This window comes from Ursus arctos, unplaced genomic scaffold (assembly GCF_023065955.2).
Source record: "Ursus arctos isolate Adak ecotype North America unplaced genomic scaffold, UrsArc2.0 scaffold_6, whole genome shotgun sequence".
Classification (NCBI taxonomy): domain Eukaryota; kingdom Metazoa; phylum Chordata; class Mammalia; order Carnivora; family Ursidae; genus Ursus; species Ursus arctos.
The window spans coordinates 67,907,739-67,919,861 of NW_026623078.1; the positions used below are offsets into that span (position 1 = coordinate 67,907,739).

Here is a 12,123-nt window from a genome sequence, read left to right on the forward strand (position 1 = left end):
TTCTCATTGCCCCTCTCTCTGGAACTGTTTGTGCTAATAGGCAAGAGCAGAGAAGGTAATCAACCAGATCATTCCTAGATTCCTTGCTTCCCTTTCATTATCTGGATACTTCTGAATCTGTTACGGCATTTATCTGTCTTGCTCATAGATTTTTAATGTTTGCTTTCCCACTGGATTGTAAGCTGTTTAAGGTCAAGGGCCATGTCTTTTCATTTCTGCATCTCCTGGGACATAGAAGATGCTCAATAAATATTTATTGAATTAATGACTAAGATTTTTAACAGCTTTATTGAGATGTAATTCACATGCTATCTAATTGACCCATTAAAGTATACAATTTAATGGTTTTTAGTATATTCACAGATATGTGCAATCATTACTACAATTGTAGAACATTTTTATCACCTCAAAAAGAAACTCCTTTAACTCTTATCTGTCACTTCCCCATCCTTTCATCTATCCCTAAGCAACCACTAATTTACTTTCTGTCCCTATAGCTTTTTCTATTTTGAACATCTCATATGAATGGAATGATACAATACATAGTCTTTGTGACTGGCTTCTTTCATTTATTATGTATTCAATTTTCACCCATTTGTAGCTTATATCAGTACTTCATTCCTTTTTACAGCCAAATACTATTCCATTGTATGGATAGATAACATTTTCAGTTTCATCAGTGGGTGGGTATTTGGGTTGTTATACTTTTTGTCAATAACGAATCGTGCTGCTATGAACAGTTGTGCAAGTTTTTCTGTGGACATACGTTTTCATTTCTCCTGGACATATAGCGAGGAGTAGAATGGCTGGATTGTGTAGTGGTTTGAGGAACTGAGAGATTATTTTCTGAAGTGGCTGCACCATTTTACATTCCCACCAACAGCATATGAGGCATCCAGTTTCCCCACATCCTTGCAAACAACTTGTTATTATCTGATTTTTTGATTCTAGCCAACTAGGGGATGTAAAGTAATAGCTCTTTGTGGTTTTGATTTGCAGTTCCTGATGACCAATGATGCCTACCATCTTTCTATGTGCTTATTGACCATTTGTAATCTTCTTGGCCTATTGAGATCATTAGTCCACTTTGAAATTGGGTTATTTGTCTTTTTATTATTGAGCTTTCAGTGTTCTTTATGTATTCTGGATGCAAATGCATTGTCAGATATATGTTTTGCAAATATTTTCTCCCATTCTGTGAGTTGTCTTTTCACATTCTAACTGGTGTCTTTGAAGTGTAAGAGTTGTAAATGTTGATGCAGTCCAATTTATTTATTTTTGTCTTTTGTTACTGGTGCTTTTGGTGTCCTATCTAAGAATCCTTTGCCCAGTCCAAAGTCTTGAAAATTTACCCTTATGTTTTCTTGTAAAAATTCTTTGGTTTTAGCTCTTACGCTTAGGTCTTTAATATATTTTGAGTAATTTCTTTGTATAGGGTGTGAGGTAAGGGTCCAACTTCAAATTTTTTTTTTTTTTTTTTGCATGTGGCTCTCTAATCATCTCCGCACAATTTTTTTTTTTAAGATTTTATTTATTTGGCAGAGATAGAGACAGCCAGCGAGAGGGAACACAAGCAGGGGGAGTGGGAGAGGAAGAAGCAGGCTCATAGCAGAAGAGCCTGATGTGGGGCTTGATCCCATAACGCCGGGATCACGCCCTGAGCCGAAGGCAGACGCTTAACTGCTGTGCCACCCAGGCGCCCCCATCTCCGCACAATTTGATGTAAAAAACAATTCTGTTTCCCTTCCTCTTTCACACCACTTCCACAAAAGGGCAGTACAAAGTGGTCCTCCTGCCACCTATCCCACGAGCCTGCACAAAAGTAGTACCTACATGTCATTGTGTTCAGTTTTTTTAATCACTTTCTTACCTTTTTAGAGTATATTTATTTTCCCTAGTTGGTATTGTCCTCAATTTGTCTTCATGGTTTCATCTTACCTCTCCTAAGCTTCTTTCTTTACCCCTTTTCTTTCTTTGTTTTTGGTCTCAAATGCTTCTATTTTCTGATAATTATGGAAACATTCAACATAAATAATAACCATTCCTTTAAGAGGAGACTTTATAATATATTTTAGAACCCAGCTTCCCTGGACAGCTGTTGGAAAAGGTTACAAAAGGTTGGACTTGTTTTGAAGACATTGTAAAAATGCTCCGCTTGTCCTCTTCTTGTGTAATTTTACAGTTATGAAACTAATAGCCGAATGTGGCCTTTTAGGGCAGCTGTGGCCTTGCCGTTGCCCTCGGCTTCTGTCTAAAGCTGATTCAAGTTCTGAAAATGTTTACTACAACAACACTAAAAACCACGGGCAATGTGAAAATTACAGCTTAGGTTCCAAAATATCAGTCTCTTCAGAGCATAAAACCAGCACTAAAAACTTCAGTTCTTCTTCTAGCAGATTTAAAATAACAAGCACGGAGGAAGGGATCTCACCCTTCAAAGACAAATCACCCTATTACTGTTGCTTGTGATAATTTTAGTTTTTCCTTGGTTGATTAACAAGTATTTGTTGAGTTTAATGTATACGCCTTCCCTAGGCTCAGTTTTTTTTTTTTTTTTAAGAAATAAATACATTTAAGGCATGGTGTTCTATCTTTCAGAAGCTTCTAGCTTAGTTGGAGTTCATTAAAAATTGAAAGGATAGATAAGTCATGGCACTGATTTTAAGTTAAAAACAGAAAGAGAGCTGTCTGGACTGCACTTTAGTTGGGATACAGAATAATCATTCTTTTCAAATGCACGTGGAACGTTCTCCAGAATAGACCATATACTGGGTCACAAAACAGTCTCAACCGATACCAAAAGACTGAAATTATTCCCTGCATATTCTCAGACCACAACGCTTTGAAATTGGAACTCAGTCACAAGGAAAAATTCGGAAGAAACTCAAACACTTGGAGACTAAGAACCATCCTGCTCAAGAATGATTGGATAAACCAGGAAATCAAAAATCAATTTAAACAATTTATGGAGACCAACGAGAATGAAAGCACAACGGTCCAAAACCTATGGGACACTGCAAAGGTGGTCCTAAGTGGAAAATACATAGCCATCTAAGCCTCACTCAAAAGAACAGAAAAATCTAAAATGCAGTTTTTATATTCTCACCTCAAGAAGCTGGAGCTGGAACAGAAGAACAGGCCTCACCCACGCACGAGAAGGCAGGTGATCAAGATTAGAGCAGAGATCAATGAATTAGAAACCAGGAGCACAGTAGAGCAGATCAACAGAACTAGAAGCTGATTCTTTGAAAAAATAAATAAGATCGATAAGCCACTGGCCAGACTTATTCAAAAAAATAGAGAAAGGACCCAAATTAATAAAATTATGAATGAAAGGGGAGAGGTCACAACCAACACCAATGAAATAGGAAGGATCATTAGCAACTTTTATCAACAGCTTTATGCCAATAAATTAAACAACCTGGAAGAAATGGATGCCTTCCTGGAAACCTATAAACTACCAAGACTGAAACAGGAAGAAAGTAATTATTTAAACAGACCGATTATGAAGAGATTGAAGCAGTGATCAAAAACCTCCCCAAAAACAAGAGTCCAGGGCCTGACGGATTCCCCGGGGAATTCTACCAAACATTCAAAGAAGAAATAATACCTATTCTCCTGAAGCTGTTTCAAAAAATAGAAACAGAGGGATAGTTTCAAGGAGGAGTTAGTACTTAATCCAGCCCTTTAAAGTAGAGGCCCACTGCGTCATTTCGCACCTAGTGCAAATGAGAACCAGGTAACTTTTTGCCCTTCCCCTCAGCTAGTACAGTCATTTCCACACAGGACTGCTCATGAGGAATTAGGGCTGGACTTTAGCCCTCTTTTTTACCTGAAGCCAGGTTTCCTTGTACAGTGAACAACCTGAATCACTGTACAGTGAGCCCCCCACCCCCTTTTGAAGAATAGTTTGGATTTCTTCAAGAAAGAAAGGAGAGGAGATGTGAGGGAACAGCATGAGTAAGGAATGAAGATGAAAATGAGGATGTTCAATTCAGTGTATAGTATGAAGACAAAAACAGGAGTGAAAGCAGGTAAAAGATATTTGTTGGCAAAGAATGTAAAATGCTGTTTTTCCTTTCTTTCCTTCAACCTTTCCAGTATGTATTATTTTTACTCATAAATATTAACGGAATAGTTTTCTGCTTACTAGTTCCAAGTCTAATTATGAAAATTATGTCAGTTTATCTGTATAATATCTGTTCTATAGATAATAGCATAGTACTTAAAAATACCAATGCTCATGTAAGCATTTCTACCTAATTAATACCTTCTTTCTAATCACAGAAGTCAATCTTATACATTCAAACTGTATTTTGGGAGCATACATGTAAATATATAATTTATGCATTGGGAGGTACTTTTTTGTCAGGAACAAGTCATCCAGTTAAATATGAACTTAACCTTGGGGCATCTGGGTGGCTCAGTTGGTTGAGCATCCGACTCTTGATCTCGGCTCAGGTCATGATCTCAGGGTTGTGAGATCGAGCCCCGCATGGGGCTCTCCACTGAGCTTGAGCCTGCTTAAGATTCTCTCCCTCTCCCTCTGTCCCTCCCCCCGCCCCCTTCCCCTGTGCATGTGTGCATGCATGCTCTCTCTCTCTCTCTAAAACAACAAGAAAAAAGCAAGAAAACAAAACTTAACCTTAATATAACTTCTTTATTGATAACATTTTCCCCCAGTTACAAAAACAGTACATTCTCTCTGGGGAATAATTTGAGTAATAGAGTATTCCATTAAGAAGAAAAGAAAAATCATTCACAAACTACCCCCAGGAGTAAGAAACTCTTCTTATATTTGGGTGAATGAATTCTTAATTTTTAATGGTCATCGTGTATATAAAATCATGTATTTTGCCTTTCAAAATAATTTATCATTATGTTAACACAGGGCTTTTTAAAAAGCTATCCTTCTAAATCCTGAAGCACCTTTTGGGCCACATAGCCGATGGGTCATTGTGACTCTCCCCAGCTTGTGCCCTTGAGTACCATTTACCTATGTTCTCATGTTATATAGGGCCTTCTCAACTATTTTGAATTTTTTTTTTTCAGTGCACAAGGAGATTGCTATCAGCTTACTTCTATTTCTGTACTGGCCCCTAAATGTAGCAGTTCCTTCTATTGTAATGCTGCCTTCCCCCTGGGTTAAAGTGAGTCTGGGAAATCTGACTCAGATATATATCCAGGAAAGCTTGAAATCAACTCACATTCACAATCAAAATCTGTTACGTACATGCTTGCAGGAGCCAAGGATTGTTAATGCCAGCTCCATATTTGGTATGTGGCTTTATGTCATGATTATAGGCCAGAACAGGACAATTTTGACTAAAAATGAATTCGTTCTATAAAATATAAGCGTTTCTGAGCATTGTATACATTTCTGATTACTAATTAAAATAGAGTTGTTATTCTTGTCTGGAGAAGCACGCACAGAATCTTAATTCATTTTCCACAAAAGGTTTTGATTTGATCAAATAATGGCTCCCTCTAGAAAACTTTTATCATCATCATCATCGTCATCATCATCATGGCTAAAATATAGTCAGTGTTTCTGGGGGCAGCTGGCACTGTGAGTGAAGCTTTTCATGCATTATCCCACTCACACTGCAGAGCTCCCCAAAGAGTCACCCTTATAACCCCCAGTGTACATTTAGGGAAGCAGGGTCATGCAGTTAACACATATGCAGAGTTAGGATTTAAAGCTGGTTTTGTCTTGAATCTGATGCTTTTAGAAACTACCCCTATACTTCAAGTAAAGTAAAAAATATTAAATAAATGTGGAAGGGAAAACACACAACTGTAAATGAGCTGTAACTATGGAAATTGCCTTTCAGTTGATTAATATAAAATAAATCAGCATGGTACCTACTCTCCAAGATGGTTCCAAATATTCCCACCTCTTCCTACACATGCATGTTGCCCTTTCCACAAACAGGTGGTGCATGTATCCCCTCCCGTTGAGTCTGGCCTGAGTCTGATGGCTTTAATAAATACAATTCAGAGCAATTGACATTCTGTGACTTCAGAGCCTAGCAATTAAGAAGGCCTGGCTGGGTGGATTGGTTTTTGATGAGTGCTAAGATAATTCAACGGGGCTTGAATAATTTTTCAGCAAATGTGACGGAACAACTGGATAGCCGCGTGCAAAAGAATGAAGGTGGGCCCCAGCCCCATGCCTTACAGAAAAGTTAACTCAAAATGGATTATGGAACTAGATGTAAGGACTAAAACTATAAAACACTTAGAAGATTTAGGAGCAAATATATTTTCCTGTGCTGGGGCTAGGCAGTGGTTTCTTAGCTGTGACACCAAACGCACAGGGGACAAAAAGAGGAAAATGGAGAATTTGGACCACTTCAAAATTTAAAACTTTTGGGTTACAAACAGTATCGTGAAGAAAATGAAAGACAACCCACAGAATGGGAGAAAATATTGGTAAATCATATGTCTGATAATGGACTTGCATCCTGCATACATAAAAGGCATTTAAAATTCAAAAATATAAAGACAAGTAACCTAACTTTAAAAATGAACAAAGGACCTGAATAGACATTCTTCCAAAGAATATATACAAATGGACAATAATCACATAAAAATATGCTTAATATTATTCATCATCAGGGAAATGCAAATCAAAACCACGGTGAGATGCCACTTCACACCTGCTAGGCTGGTGCTAAGAAAAACAAATGGATGGTAGCGACTGCTGGCGAAGATGTGGAGAAATTGGAATGTTCACACTCTGCTGGTGGGAACGAAAATGGTGCAGCCACTATGAAAACAGTCCGGCACTTTCCCAGAAGGTTAAACAGAGTTACCATGTGATCTAGCAATTCTACTCTTAGAAGCATACGAAAACATTTGTCTACACAAAAATTGTATATGAATATTCATAGCAGCATTATTCATAATAACCAAAAATGGAAACAACCCAAATATCCATCAGCTGATGAATGGATAAGATGCAGTCTATCCATACAATGGAATATGATTTGGCCATTCTAACTATGGAAGGAAGAGAATACTAACACATGCTCCAGCATGGATGAACTCTGAAAACAGTATACTAAATGAAAGAAACCAGTCACAAAGGGCCACATATTATATGATCCTATTTATATGAACTGTCTAGAGCAGGCAAATTTGTAGCTGCAGAACATAGATTTGTGTTGCCTAGGGATGGGGCAGTGGGGCAGTGGGGAGTGATTGTAATGGCGTTTCCTTTTGGGGTGATGGAAATGTTCTAACATGGATTATAGTGATGGTTGTGCACTCTGTGTATAGATACTGTTGAATCATACATGTTTAATGGGTTAATTGTATGGTAAGTAGATTAGGTTTCAATAAAACCATAAACAAGTTCTGGTAACATCTGCCTCCTCCCTCTTGAGCCCTGCATCTCAACATCCAGCCTGCCTCACTGGGCAGAGAGGCTATGTTGACTCAGGAGCACGGCAGCATCAGACACCTGGTCCTAGCCACCGTCTGCCTACAAATTCATGAGGGCCCCTTAGCAAGAGTGATAGAGAAACTGCCCAGTGGAGCCCCAGACAACCCACAGAATACTTAGATGTAATGAAATGATGGTTGTTTAAAAGCCACCAACTTTGAGGATAGCTTGCTACCCAGCAAAACATAATTAGAACAAGTAGTAAGTGTTGCCTTAACACTATGGCCACATATTAGGACCAAAATCAAATCCCGCGGAAGTCGTTATCTTAAGAACCTGTATAGGGACATTATTTGATTTTGAGAAGAAATGAAATGAGGAAGAGCTAAGGCTGGAGGGGCAGGTTTTAAATGGCCAGTTGAATCAGTGCAGGCAGGCCTGCCAACTGGTCTCTTTCCTAACGCTCACATTGGCGAGAGCGGCTAACCAGCCACTCGTCCAGAGGCCACCAGCGACTTAGCAGGAGCTCTAGAGGTCTGGCAGGTCATGTTTCTGGTTACAAGAAGTGACACAAATAAACCCTATCCACTTGTCCTCCCTACACCCAAAAGGAAAATCGCTGAGCTAGAAGGGACAGAGTGTTCTAAAGAGAGCCAAAAGCCAGGTGGGTCCATCTGTGTCTTAAAAGGAGAGTATCAATAGGACAGGAATTCTAGATTCCCAATCCTGTGCCCAGCCATGACTTTCTTATAATAGGACTCTGAAGACTCTGCTGGGAAGACTGGAGGGAGTGCAGAAGAGTTTCCCTTGTCGTTTCATAGCTGTTGGGCACAAATCCATCCTGCCCTGGGATAGACGCCATGATTTATTCAGTAGTGTAACACTTTGTATATTCCTCGTCTTTTGTACTGTGAAGCTGTTTCATTCACACTCATATGTGATTTTCGCAATCATGGGTGAAAATAGCATTATACTCTTGAGAAAAAGGAGGCTGAAACAAAGAAAAGTGGCTTGTTTTATATCTTACAGCGAAGTGATCTATTCCAAATAAACTTAAGTCTTCAAATTCCTAGCCCAGTGTCCTTTCCACAGCAGAACTGGGCTCTCAGTCTGGAAGCACTGAAAATGCACATCCTGTGAATGGACATTCAGGTATGGAGGCTCAATTACTCCAAATGAAATGATTTATAAATAAGTATAATGTGCTTCTTTGTATAACCTTGAGCAAGTTTCCTATCTGCAACATTGAATGCTACCATTCAATTTTTTCTCATATGGATGAGAATTACATTTTGGAAATTCAGATATAAATATTGACATATAACGTTGTGGTAGAGAGTGACATTTTTCTCATGTGGATGAAGAGGGGCTTGGATTACAGTGATCTCTAAGGTTTTTTCCTGCTCTAGAATGAAATGGTACAACTTGGGGTGCATATTATTGTTAGTTTGAAAAAGAAATGAGGGTTTTTAAAGGAAAGAAACTTTCATGAAGAAGACAGGAACTTTTCAGGAATCGTTTTAAAAGAGGAAGATGACACAATGATTTTGGCATTTTATGGAGTTCCATTTTCCACTGAACAAAGTTTTGTGGGCAAACATGGGCCCTACCCTATTGGAGCTTATGATTGAGTAGAGGAGGTAGTCTTTAATCTGATAATTGTAGACTGTACAGGGAGCAATGAGATGGCCTAATGGAGATCTGAGGATAGTTGAGATAACAAAGGATAAGGAGTCAAGTAGGTTTAAGGAGTAGAAGAGTAGAAAGGTGGGGGAGACCATTCAGATGCAGGAATGACCTATTCAGAGGCAGATGTGGCAGATGATGTATGATATACTTAAAGAGCTGTAAGAAGACCATCTCTGATGCACAACGAGGTCAGAGGTGAAAAAGGTCCTAAAGGGGTAAAGGGAAAGATCATGCATGCATTAGAGGCCATATAAAGGATTTCGATCCTTAGCCTAAAAGCAATCAGAAATTCCCGAAGTGTATTTTCAACAGGAGTAGGACATTATCAGGTTTGAGTTTCAAAAAGATGAATTTAATTGCTGTGTCTGGACTTCGATGCTTGAGGTTGGGTTGAGAATGAGAGTGGGTACATCGTAAAGTCTAATGAAGGAACCGTTGTAAGTGGGTTAAAGGTGTTGGTACTGTGGACTAAGATAGTGGCAGCATTGGAGATGGGAAGTCCTAGACATACATGAGTATGTCATATATGAGTATGATTGGGACATCAAATTCACAATTCGTATGACTGCCTGGTTGGGGGGATGAGGAACATGGAGGCATAGAGAATGCTGCCTTGTTTTCTGGCGGGATGATGGGAGCACTCACTGGCACAGGTCCAGATTTGGGGGAACAACCTGAGTTCAGTTCTGGGTTTGTTGATTTCGAGGTGTCTCTGAGATGTCTGTATGGATACAAAGGTCCAGAGTTGGGAATATGAGTCTGATCCAGGGACATAAATTTGGGGCTTTTGGGGGCATGGATGGCAGTTGAAGCCAGGGAGGTGAGAGAACTTCCCTGAGAGACTAAGCAATGAGAAAAGAGGTATCTGGGAAACCGAATCTCAAGAGATTCCAGCCTTTAAGGTCCAGGGAGATGAGGAGGAGCCAACACAAAGGTAACTGAGAAAGAGGTAGAAACAGAGGGACAGGAGGGTGCCCTGGACAGGGTAGTGCCCCTCTGGATGAGGGAAATGGTCAGTAGCCTCTAGTGCTATTAACATCCACCAGAATGGGGATCTACAAATGCCCATCATATATGGATGCAAAGAGACTACTGCAGCCCCAGTGGGAGTTTCTTTGGAGATGTGAAGACAGAAGCGAGGGCAGTTGGAGAACGCTGGAGAAGGAGGTGTGAGAAACAAGCTCTGTGGGACAGGGTGTTGTGAAGGAGTGGCTCATGTCAGTCCAGGCTGCTGTTACAAATGCCACAGGCTGGGTGGCTTCAACAACAAACTCTCATTTCTCACAGCTGGGAGACAGGAAAGTCCAAGATCAAGGTGCCACACAGATGGGGTATCTAGTGAGAGCCCTCGCCTTGGTTTGCACTCTTCTCCTTATATCCTCATCAAGAAAGAAGGGGGAGGCAAGATCCCTGTCTCTTCTTGCAAGGGCAGTAATCCCATCATAGGCGCTCCACCCTCATGAAATAATCACCTCCCAAAGGTCTCAGCTCCCAATACCATCCCAGCGGGCATTAGCATTTCAATATACCGATTTTTCAGGGACACATGCGTTCAATCCATAGCAGTCCTCTTGTTAGCCCAGTGGTTTGGGAAACTGAGTAACTCCTTTAGGAAAGAAACACTGACCTTTTTAGATAGGTGGCGTGGGGCTTGGTCGATAAATTGCTCTTTTCAAGGTGGCTAAACTGAATGCAGTCTGCTAAGGTGGGTTTTGGATTACATTTCCAGGGTTTGGGTTTTTTGTGTTTTTTTTTTTTGGTTTTTTTCTTTTTTCCTCTTCTCTCTCTCTCTTTTTTTCTTTTTTTAAGTAATCTGTACACCAGCGTGGGGCTTGAATTTACAGCCCCGAGATCGAGAGTTACATGCTCTATCGACTGAGCCAGCCAGGCACCCCACCCGTTTTTTTTTTTTTTTTTTCTTCCTTAATTACCAGGAGAAAATGCATCTTGTACACTCCTGAAGCAGGTCCTTCTGTTAGAAATTACATTTGTAACAGCACATGACAGCCACATCTGTCTAACAACTTTGCTGTGATACTTTGCAGAAACCAAGGATGTAGGATTTCAAAGGAGCTATTTTCCCTCTGTGTAGGTTTATTTTTCTTCCCTTCCTTCCTCCCAGGCTGATGAGCCCTGAAAACACACTGCTGCAACCCAGGGAAGAGGAAGGGGTCAAGTATGAGCGCACCTTCATGGCGTCTGAGTTCCTGGACTGGCTGGTCCAGGAAGGCGAGGCCACCTCGCGGAAAGAGGCAGAGCAGCTTTGCCACCGGCTGATGGAGCATGGCATCATACAGCACGGTGAGTGTGTGGTCCGCCTCTGCTGAGGTAACAAACAGCCCCAAAATCTTGTGGCGTATGACAGCAAGCATTTCTTTCTCACTCATGAATGAGCCTGGAGGTCACTCGTGCCTCTGCATGGGCTTGGGCTCAGCTTGGCCTGTTTCCAGACTGTACTCAGGCTTGGCTAAAGGAACATCTACTCTCTGGGATATATTGTTTTTATAGATGGGGGCAGAAGCTAATGAGGGCAGGGGCACCTGGGTGGCTCAGTCGGCTAAGCGTCTGGCTTTGGCTCGGGTCATGATCCCAGGGTCCTGGGATCAAGTCCCACATCAGGCTCCCTGCTCAGCAGGGAATCTGCTTCTCCCTCTGCCTCTCTCTCTCTCTCAAATAAATAAATAAAATCTTTTAAAAAAAAAAAAAAAGAAGAAGCTAATGAGGGCAGGCGGATCCTTATAGTGTCTCCAGAAACTTCTGTTCAGATGTGATTTAACATCCTTAACACCTGTATCCAATTGGCTACAACAAGTCACCTGGTCCAGTCCAGATGGGAAGCAGATGCTTCTCACAAAGTTGGTTGTAAGTGGAGGACGAACATTTGCTGAAGCTTGGTGCAAGCTGCCGCACTGAAGAGCTCAGTCTGACTCTCCTTTTAGGGCTGACTTACAATCGTGATGGCATAACCTATTGGTTAAGAACATAGTCGTTATCTATTGCTGCATCAGAAATTACCCCAGACCTTAAAGGCGTAAAACAATAAT

At 40.6% G+C, this 12,123-nt stretch overlaps 1 protein-coding gene across 4 annotated transcripts in view; it reads left to right on the forward strand.

The window, feature by feature from the left end:
• Positions 1 to 12,123, forward strand: part of DEPTOR (DEP domain containing MTOR interacting protein) — a 136,064-nt gene that overhangs the window by 59,817 nt on the left and 64,124 nt on the right. For all 4 annotated transcript variants that reach the window (XR_003315012.4, XM_026495508.4, XM_057307851.1 and 1 more), the window contains exon 4: positions 11,202 to 11,380. Coding sequence is in view for 3 of the 4 variants with exons in the window: in XM_026495508.4 (XP_026351293.1) it covers positions 11,202 to 11,380 (179 nt within the window). In the remaining variant the exon portion in view is untranslated. The remainder of the gene's footprint in view (positions 1 to 11,201; positions 11,381 to 12,123) is intronic.